General features: G+C 53.0%; 1 protein-coding gene across 1 annotated transcript in view; it reads left to right on the top strand.

Annotated features, from left to right (window-relative positions):
* The window catches only part of ARPC2 (actin related protein 2/3 complex subunit 2), a gene marked incomplete at its 5' end in the record, with an annotated part of 10,516 nt that extends 1,012 nt beyond the window's left edge, over positions 1–9,504 (top strand). Inside the window, 8 exons of the mRNA XM_010170050.1 lie at positions 29–141; positions 2,294–2,339; positions 2,912–3,098; positions 3,525–3,618; positions 5,941–6,067; positions 7,449–7,549; positions 8,014–8,114; positions 9,056–9,504. Coding sequence (XP_010168352.1) covers positions 29–141; positions 2,294–2,339; positions 2,912–3,098; positions 3,525–3,618; positions 5,941–6,067; positions 7,449–7,549; positions 8,014–8,114; positions 9,056–9,080 — 794 coding nt within the window. The remainder of the gene's footprint in view (positions 1–28; positions 142–2,293; positions 2,340–2,911; positions 3,099–3,524; positions 3,619–5,940; positions 6,068–7,448; positions 7,550–8,013; positions 8,115–9,055) is intronic.
* Between the last annotated feature and the right edge of the window lie 1,007 nt (positions 9,505–10,511).

The following is a 10,511-nucleotide window of genomic DNA, read 5'->3' on the forward strand; positions in this document are numbered from 1 at the left end:
CCTCACATTTCTCTCACTTCCTTTATAGACTTCGATGGAGTCCTTTACCATATTTCAAACCCTAATGGAGACAAGACAAAAGTGATGGTCAGTATTTCTCTAAAATTCTACAAGGAACTCCAGGAACACGGTGCTGACGAGGTGAGTGAGCATCTCTGGGCCTTGAGCCTGCAAATGCTGTCTTGGCGTGGGCAATGTCCTTGCAGTGTTAGCAGATCTAACATCTAACCCTTAGAGAAGCATCTGTGCTCCCATCTCACGCTGGTCAAAGGAGCATCCCTGTGCCAACCAGGAGCCCTGCTTTGGTGGAAGACAAGGGCAAAGTGTGTTCACACTTTCTCATGAATAAGAAGTAATCTTATATGACTCTACAGCCTGAAAGGCAAAAGCCACCACTAATTTTCAAAGTCCAAATGAACGTGAGGCCTGACCACGTAGAAGTAGTTTCCCTGACTGATGTGCTGAGCCTGCAATTGAAGGAAGGCACCAAGGCAAATCCAGAGTCCTGTGGTGCTGCTCTCTGAGTCTAACAGCACTTGAGAGCGAGCGATAGGCTCCTGCTGCATGTGCAGACCTTGATCTGCAGACTGTCTGGTTCCCATTTCACCACTGCTGTGTGAAGCAGCAGGTTCAGTTCCTGTTGAATGGGCCGGGGCCGCGAAGGGCCATTTATGGTAGAAAGAAGGAGCCTCTCTGAGCTGTGGTTGGGTGTTGAGGCAGGAAGTGTGACTCAGTTCCTGAGTCAGTTTTCAAATCTCCGCATGTTAGCAAATGGGGTTCACCCAAGGCTCTTCAGCAGGCTTTTGCCTCTGGGTGTCTGTCCTTGGAGGAAAACAAGGAAAACTGCTGCATGAGTTTATTGAAAGTCTGGTCAGAAACAGGGGATTTGAACCCAAAGTGAATTCCTGTGAGTTATTGCAAGACCTGCCAATATCAGAATACATATGACTGCGTGTCCTGCTTTCCTGGTTCCTATATGCAGAGCTTTCTAGGAGCAGCATTGCCTGCTACAGAACAGGGTAGCAGGAGCTGCACCAGTGAAGGTGCTGCTGCTGGTCAGTGAGAGAGTCGAGCTGCCCAAATGGTGGAGCTCTGCCAGCGTGTTTAGTGAGGATCAGCGTGGTGCCCGATCCCAGGAGAACCACTGTGGTGGGCGAGTGGCTGACACCACCACGCAAAAAATGTGGTGATGGCTGGACAGCAGTGATCCTCTCTGGCCCTGGCCCACTGCTCCACAGGCTGTGCTGAGAGTGCAGGCAGCTGACAGGCAACTTCCCAAGCTTTGAGAGATCTCTGCAGGACTGCCTTGGGAGTGCTGACTAAATAGAAATTACATTTTAAAATCGCCATTTAGCAAACTGTTGCTTTCTGTGCTTCCCTGGAGATGATGGAGCTTGGAGATGATGGAGCTTGTTTCTGCTCCATCTTTGGTGAAACCCACTGTGAGGAGCACACAGTGGCGTTCCTGTTAAGACAGAGCATCTCTGAGCCACTGCAGATAGTCAGGCTCTCTGCTGAGAGGAGGTTTTGGCATGCAGCGAGCCCATGCATCCTCTCTGCCTGGTAGTGGGTGTCATCCCAGGAGGCATGGGATGTTCTGCTACAGCATGGTTGTGTTCTGCTCCGTGAAATACCTCCTGTTCCAGGCCCCCTCATTGACACAGAGCTATGGCTCAGCTGAAAATTGCCATTGATGTAAAATTCAGCAGTGATTATGTTTGAAGAATGGGTTTTGCTGTGCTGTAGGCGGCTCTGCTTCTGGGAGGCATCCAAGCTGCCTGGCAGACTCCTCTCCATCCCCATCTGTCCCGTGCGATAGTCTGAGGCAGGACGAGTGATCGCCCAGCCACACTGCGCCTGACCCCTGCTCTGGACTTGTCTTCCAGCAAGGAGAGAGACAGGGCACGGTTGGCATCTGCCTTTGGATGGGAGGGAGGGTTGTAGCCCTCAGATCCGTTGTGTTGAGCTTTGCTGACAGTTCTCCTTTGAAGGTGTGAGGCGTATAGAAGCGGTTTCTTCCCCTCACGAGCACAAGACTAGCAAGAACTTTTAAAAAGTTCCAGTTTGGAGTCCTGTCCTGCAGCACATTCCCTGTCAGTGGGGTTCAGGAGCTCTGCCGAGAGTAAGAGCAGCCAGTAATGCTACAGGCTGATGACTTGATGTTTGACCAAGTTCAGTTACACTTGGGGAGGCAGATGCTGAGTTTTGTGTCTCTAAATGGAGACAGAACATGGCCTGGGCTGCATGGGAGGAAACAACTCTGATAGCTCTCAATGTTTAATTTATTTCCTAGGTATTGAAGAAAGTCTATGGAAATTACTTGGTAAATCCTGAATCAGGTAACCCTGCTTTAACATTTACTGTGTATGTCTGTGTGAATGCAATTCCAAACTTATGTCACCTCAGAAATGCTCAAATGAAGGCTGCACTTTAGGAGCTTGATATCTGGGGCTCTCTGTACAATGAATGGCAATTTAAAAGGTGGCTCAGGTACGTCAGGGCTGAAATAGCTTTGCAGCACAAGCTGTAATTCTTGATGCAGCCCTCCTCCAGGAAGCTTCTGTTCCTCACGGTTAAAGTCTTTGTTCTTCTCAAAGACGCTTTGTGAGACACAGGAAAACCATGGTTACCTGTGACAGCATCTCTTCCTACTCACTGCAAAAACTTGGGAGCAGCTCAGCCAGCACGTGTGTCCAGGAGCTCAGGATGGAGCCCTAGGAGCGTTGCCATGGCCACGTGCCGAGTTCAGGCATGGCTTCTGACAACGCTTGGGGTGGGAAGTGCTCACCTCTGGGGCTTCTGGGAGGGCTTTAGGCAAAGGTGAGACTGTAGATGTCTCTTTGCAGAAAATATCTTTGGCTCCATTAAGGCTGTGCATAAATTATTAAGGTTAGTGGTTGTCCCCCCCCAGGTTACAATGTCTCTTTGCTCTACGACCTGGAGAACCTTCCCACAGACAAGGATGCTATCGTTCACCAAGCCGGCATGTTGAAGCGTAACTGCTTTGCTTCAGTCTTTGAGAAGTATTTCAAATTCCAAGAAGAGGGCAAAGAAGGAGAAAAAAGAGCTGTCATCCACTACAGGGACGATGAGACAATGTAAGTGTTCAAACCAAGCAGCGCAGGAGTCGGACGGCTGTCAGTACGCTCTGCTCCTGCTCACAGATGTAGGTTGTGGTGGAAAGTCAGGAAATCCTACTGCTCTGTACTTTGGCAGGGCAATAAGGGTTTGTCCTAGGCTGTCAGAAGCAGCCAGCGAGGGTAACGCTCATCCCTTGGGCTGCAGGGATGTTACACAAATGTCTCTGTTGGTGGCCACACTTGTGGCTGCATGCAAGAGAGGAACTGGCCGCTCCCAACAGAAGTGTTTTGCTCCCTGTAAATACTGTCTCGAGGGAGGGGACACAGCCAGGCCTGTGAATGGCTGTTCTATCTATTTGACTTTGTCACGTGGTTGCTTCCTCATCCCGTTGTACTTCTTGGCTCCTGTTCACAGCTGGGTTCTCCTCTCTCACCCACCTGCAGGTATGTGGAGGCAAAAAAGGACCGCGTCACGGTTGTGTTCAGCACGGTATTTAAGGATGACGATGACGTAGTGATTGGAAAGGTGTTTATGCAGGTATGGAAACGGAATTACGGGGAAAGGGTCTGGTCCTCGATTCAGATGCCTTCTTGCTTGAAGCAGCATTGCCAAACAAGCAGATATTGGGCTGGAGTGAGCTCACAGGCAGTTTAATGCATGTAAATACTTTGAAGGGCTCCAGGCTGCACTGGGGTGGAAGAACCATGTTAATAGGCGTAGGCGGTGTATTTTCTAATCCAGGCTCTTGCATTGACATCTTTGTTATCTATGGTCTTGCTTATGTGGACAATCAAAAATATGTTTTACAGATGAGAAACACCGTGGTGAATACTTCAGTATCCACCTTGAGGCCCTGTAGGGCAGCTAGCTGGGGTGTAGGGATTGCCAGCCAGCTGAGGAGCTGAGTGTGGTGGGGAGGCTGTAGAGGGAGAAGAAGGGGTGAGGCAGTGTTGTGCTGTGCCTGGGATGGTGCTGAGAGTTGTCTTCACCTCCAGGTTTGTTGCTGCTAATGCTCAAATGCTGCAGAGACTCAGCAGCTCAGTGTGGCTGCTCTCGCATGCCAGGATGGGCTCTCAAATTTGAGCTTTTCAGAGCTGTGGATTTGCTTTGTTTGTGGGCTTGAATCAATCATCATAATGCCGAGTGCTTCTCAGTACAGACTCAGCTGCCCCTTGCAACTGCCACTTATCTGGGAGGCATTCAGAGGCCCGTAGTGAACACTTTGCATGTCTGTTAGCGACTGTGTGCAGCCTGTGGAGATTGGGACACTGGCTTGCAGCTGAGGAAGGCTCGGTGCGTGCTGGTACGTGCTTTTGTCCATATTGTTGGCCCACCCAGCTCTCCTCGTGTCTGCTGGAGCACCTGGGGAGCCTCCTGTGTGTGCACAGCCGTGGAGCAGGGCCCTGAGGGTGTTCCAGGGCTAGAGGAGCTTTAGCCCATCTGTTCAGGGATGCCAGGTTGTGCTGCTGACAGGCTCATGGACAAGCAAGTTATTGGCCCAGTTTGCTGGATCCCAGTTCACCTGTGTTGGGGGTCATTAGGACAGGGTCTGTTGTGATGGGAGTCTTGCCTCGCAGCTCTCCTCTCTGCGTTCTTTAGCTACAGGCAGGCATCTGCTCTGGCTGGCTGTCACCACCAGCGTATCCCACAGCCTGGAATTCAGCTTTCAAAACAGGGAGGGAGGTGTGAGGTGAACAAACAGGGTTTGTGAGGCTCCCAGGGAGGTGGCAGGGCTTCAAGGCAGCAGCTGTCCCAGAGTCTCCATGTCCCAAGTTCTTGGTTTTTAAAACAGCAAACCCTGCTCCTGCCCAGCCACAAGAATTTCCACTCTGAGTCACGCTGGCTCCTTCCCTCCAGCTATTGCTCTTGCATAATGCAGCCCAGTTGGGTATGGTGACTGCTCATCTGGGCTCTCATGGAGAAAATCTGACCATTAACTAACCAGTGAAGCCATTTGAACCATTTCACCCTCTGGTAGAAGCAGGCGGAAGTGCAAGCTAAGCATTTCATTAAGGAAACCCCAGTGTTTTTAGAGAACTCTGTTCTCTAAAAGGGGTACGGATGCTCCTGCCCTTTCCTGTGCTGAGCTGAGCTGTGCTGAGAAGGGAGCAGAGGCCAAGGGTGGTTGATGATGTGTAGGTTGGGCTGAGGCAGAGGGAAGGCTGCCCTGACTTGGGGCAGGAGAACAGTATCTGGACTTCCCCAGCCTGGAATGCAGAGCCTGTTCATTTCATGTGAGGTGAGGGTTGTGCCGCTGTCGGAGAAGTTCCCTGGTGCAAGGGACCTCCCTGTCTGGAGTTATTGTTTCAAGGTGTAGAGGAGTGTTGGGAGTAGCAGGCTTTGCAGACAAGCTTTGAACTCCATAGATGCCTCTTACTGCCTAGGCAAAGACTCCTGGTGGGAGATGCTTTCCCAAACGGCAGAGCCTTTGCAGTAGGTGCCCTGGAGACCTCACAGCCCTTTCTGAGAATTTCCTTTCCTCTGGGGTGTTGGGCACTGCCTGCTTTTGCTGGAAGCACTGATGGTTGTGACTTTCTGGTAGTAGCTGTGCTGTCTCATGTGCTGCTCAGACTGAAGTGTCCCTTCCATAAAAGACCCACAGCAGGAAGTGTGATGCTGAAAGCCACCCTAGCTTGAGGAGCTGGACTAGGACCACATGTAAACCTGGGACAGCCGTGTGTTTTGGCCTGGTTTTCTGGGAAAGAAGATTGTTTTCCAGAGCTTTGGCCTGATGGACTCATCCCATTCAGGAAAAGCTGGGAAACCTCCTGCTCAGTTGCCCTATGGGAGTGGGGAAATCCCATTTGCTTTCCCAGTGTGTTGCTGGAGTGGGACTCACCTTCGTTTTGTCTTGTTTAGGAGTTCAAGGAGGGTCGCCGGGCCAGTCACACAGCCCCACAGGTGCTCTTCAGCCACAGGGAGCCACCCCTGGAGCTGAAAGACACAGACGCGGCTGTCGGCGACAATATCGGCTACATCACCTTCGGTAAGCAGGCAGCTCTGGGGCCTGGGGACACCTGGGGAAGGGAGGGGTTCCCATTCCTGCATGGAAAACAAAAAGGAATTCACCTTCCCCAAGTGTTCAAGTGGGTCACTGGGGGCTGAAGGGACTCTGGAGTTGCATTCTGCATTGCCTGCTGCCTTCACTGTGTCCCTTGGCTGTATCAGGTCACCTCAGCTCTGCTGTGGGCAAGAAGGCGTGGAAGTAGACGGTGAGCTGTTATTTTGTGGGCAGACATTAAAGTTCAGCATTTGAGAGAAAGGGAAGGGTGGCTTTGCTGTGATATTGTGGAAACCAGAGGTTTCTTGAGGGAGGTTTCATGCGGGTGTATTTTTAGCTTGTCCAGCTGCAGGCACCTGTGCAGTGCTTGTTCAGCAGAGGCAATCAGAGAGCAGGAGCAGGGCAGTGAGTTCTGCTTCTCTGGCTCTGCCTCTTTGCTCTGGGCCAAACACTTCCACCTCTGAGGAACCAGGTTCCCCTGCCTGCAGAGGTGCTGGCCAGCAGAGGCGTCGCTTCCTCCCGGGCAGCAAAGCAGTGGGCTGAGCTGAGGAATCCAAACCCTCTAAAGGAAAAGTCTCTTCCAGAGAAATTGGGGGTCATGGTTGGATGTGCCGTTTGGGTCTCTCAGGCCAGCACTCCTGCAGTTAGGAGCTCAGAGGTGGAGCACAGACACTGCAGGGGAAGGTGAAGTTATCCCTGCCCTCCTCCCATGCTGGGAACGGTGCCTTAAGGTTAGGGCAGCTCGTCAGCTATGGGAGAGCTGTCTAATGGCAGGTCTGGGACTGCAGCAAAACTTCATTCTTGTTGAGACCACAATTTCCTTGTTATCTGATCTGACAGTCCCAGGTGAGATCATCACCCAGACAAAAAGGTCTTTCAGCCCTTGAATCTGGGACACTCAGCACAGCAGCGTGAGCCGCTGGGCCCCTGCAGTAACCAACTCTGGCTCTGTCGTGGGGCCGGCAAGCTGCCAGGCAGGGATCCACAACTGATTTCAAGATCCAAGGGCAGACAGGATCTTGAAATCATTTGAGCAGCCTGGCTGCCCTCGTCTGCCTCCCGGCGCTCGCCTCTGTTTGCTTCTCCCAAGCACTCAAGTAGCGTCATGCAGTTTCCTACACTGCCGTCATCTCTGGGCACTTGGCCTTGCCTGCATCCTCTGGATTGGATGTGGAAAAGTGCTGCTAAGCCCTGTGTTTAAATCACAAGTGCTGCTTAATCTTGGTATGTGTCACAGTAAAGGGCTCTGCAGGGAGCAGTGTAGGCATTCGGAGCAACACACCCGGAAGCCTCCGGTACTGGAGGAACTGGAGCCCTTTGGTAGCCTCAGGAGGCACCAACGGCTTGTGTCACCCTTTTCTTTCAGTGCTGTTCCCCCGTCACACCAATGCTGCTGCCAGAGACAACACCATAAACCTGATCCACACGTTCCGGGACTACCTGCACTACCACATCAAGTGCTCGAAGGTACCGAGGGGCTGGGGCTGGGGGACACAGGGTAGCTTTGGCCCATCTAACCTGGGTGCTGCAGGGGTGCCCCCCTGAGAACTCACTAGATTCTGGTACTGCCCCCGAGTCATGCAGGGGTGGCAAGTGGTGCATCATCACCTTCTCCCTGCTCTTTGGCGCAAACAGCACCTGTTTGCTTCTCATGCTAGCCCTGATGCAGGATTTTTCCCCTCTGGATCTGGTTTCCTTTCTTTCTGGGAAGAGAAATGAGGGCGGTTGTTCAAAGAGACCTGGCTTTGAGCAGGGCTCAGGCAGCAGTTTTCACTGTTGCCTCCTGAACTCCCCTCACAGCGCTGTGGCTGTGCAGAGCTAGGTGCTTTCCCAACAAGGAGCAGAAAGATGGCTCCTACCCCGTGTCCTGAAATCTCAGCTCTGAAGGGCAGGATCCTGACGTGTCCCCATTTTGTCCTCATGAAACGCAGGCCTACATCCACACGCGTATGAGGGCGAAAACATCGGATTTCCTCAAGGTGCTGAATCGTGCCCGTCCAGACGCAGAGAAGAAAGAGATGAAAACAATCACGTGAGTAGCAAAGCGAGTCTTGGTTCTCTGGGCTTCTCTGCCAGCCACAAGCTCACTGCCTCAGCTGGCGTACTCTGGTCTGGGGAGGAGTGGGGTGCTGTGGGGGTGACCAGACCAGGGTCTGATGTGCTGGGACCCCATCTGAGGGAAAGGGGGTGTTTCATAATGAGGTGCTTGTCTGGGTGCCTTGAGGCAAAAGACTGAGTTAGGGTGTGTTGGCCTCCCAGGACCCCTGTGCTCCCACCACCACACGCGCTTCCTGCCTGACATGTCCTTTGTAGGAGCTGGGTCTGTGTCAGACCCTGTGCTGGCAGCTCCTTTGTGAAAGGAGGCTCCAACACGGCTCTGTGAGCCCCAGTGTCTCCAGTGTCGTTGTCCCCCCTGGAGCCCATGGTGGCATTTGTGGGGCTTTCCCCCTGTTATATTAAAGCTGGCTGATCAGCTCTGGGGCAGCTCCAGCTCAGGGGGGAGAGTGGCCAGGTCCTTCCTGGGGGTTTGCAGGCACTGGAGCAGGTTCCTGCTGCCCCGTGTGTCTGCAGCTGATGGTGGGGGCCAGGAGCACTCCCAGGCCGCTGCACTGGCTGGCTGCCTCCCTCCTGTGACTAAAGCAGCCCAGAGTGAAGTGAGTGGAGGAGAGCAGTTGGCATGAACGTGTTTCCCTCCAGTCTTTTCCCCTCTGCTGATCCCAGAGCCCCTTGGTGTCCTTTTTCTGTGTCATGGCACGTCCCCTTTGCATTCTGCTCTGCAAAAGCCAACCCCTCCCCACACAGCCCTGTGACCTGGTTCTGCAACCACAACCACCTACGAGCTCTGAGCCAGTGCTGCCTGCCCGGCTCTGAGAGCTCGGTGGAAGCATGTGCCCCACCGAAAGCCCCAGAGCCACCCTGGGGCACCCCAGGGCAGCGGTGGGGGCTGTGCTGACCTCTCTCTGGCCCTTTCAGGGGGAAGACGTTCACCACCCGCTAACGCCGGCGTCACGGGGGCGGCCGTGGAGGATGAAGGCTGGGGCACTCGCTACCTGATAATCGTAGCTTTTAATGTCGCACCTCTGTGGGCTCATAAGGAATTCAAGCAATCGGGGTCTGTTTGTACGACAGCTTGGGGAGTAATCTGCAGAAACGAGCTGTGCTTGCGAGGACTCGATCGTTCCAAGAAACAAAACCTTAATTCCAGTTTGATTGACTTCATTTCTTTTCTTTTTTAATTTGTTTTTTTTTTTTTCTTTTCAAGCTGTTTCGCTTTGCAATATGTTACCGGAGATAAGTTGCGGTATTTCTTATGAGAATAATGCAATATTAACTTGTTTTCTTCTGAGTATTTGAGTTCAAAACTCCTGTATCTGAAGAAATACTGTTGGGGTTCATTAATAAACGAGATCTTTCTATCTTAATGGGCTGTGGGGCTTTGGCTTGTCAACACACGTGGCCTTGCCGTGGTATTTGGAGTCCCAGGGGCAAGGGGGAGTTATTGTACCCCTGAGCAAACTATTTCTGGTGAGCTCTGTCTTGAGGCCTGAAATGGGGGGGCTGTGCCCAGGTCTAGAAGTAGCCTGTTGTGTTAGGGAACTCCTGGGCTGCACAGAGCAGGATCCTCCTGCACCTTTCCCTGCCACCCTGACCCCCTCATTCCCACACACAGGGAGAGCCAGGATGGGGGTCTCTGCCTCCACCCAGACCAGCTGCCATTGATCCTCAGGTCATGGGTGGGTGCTGGGGAGATCCCTGAGGAGTGAGGGAGGGAGGACAGCTCCCCACGCAGCATGGATGGCATCCAGTTAAGTGAAATAATTTATATAATTAAAAGACATTTTCATACAAAACCCGAGGCTTGTCCCCCCCGATGGTGAAGGCAAAGCAGGGCAGGCTGGAAAATTACAAAGCACAGGCTGGAGAAGGGTGAGGAAACCCATCTTCCTCGTCCCTCTGTACACGAGTCGCCGGGCAGAGCCAGGACACCATCCCTCAGCACAGTTCCTAGCGATCAGGGCGCTGGACGCAGAACACTTTGGCTTGATGGTCACCAGAGGTTGTCACCACAATGGAGGCATCCCTGGGGGGGGCAAAAAAAGGGCTCAGAGAGGGGGCTGGGGGTGTTGGGCAAAACTCACAAACGCCCCACTCCCCCTCGAGACCCTCAAGTCTCAGCACAGACCTCGGTCTGACCCCTCCCCTTGGGACCAGGTACCCCAAGGAGAGACAGACCGTCATCTGAGGCTGAAGGCCCCTGCCACCCCCGCTCCCTCCCGTCAGGGAAGGGGTTTCGGGGCTCCCCACTCACTTGTTGACAGCAAAGTCGAGGATTTCGGCCGAGTGCCCTCGGTACTCGTTGATCATCTTCCCTGAGCGGGCGTCCCAGAGCTGCACAGCCCCGTCCAGGCTGCAGGTGTACACCACGGCC

This window comes from Antrostomus carolinensis, unplaced genomic scaffold (genome assembly GCF_000700745.2).
Source record: "Antrostomus carolinensis isolate BGI_N321 unplaced genomic scaffold, ASM70074v2 scaffold19730, whole genome shotgun sequence".
Classification (NCBI taxonomy): Eukaryota; Metazoa; Chordata; class Aves; order Caprimulgiformes; family Caprimulgidae; genus Antrostomus; species Antrostomus carolinensis.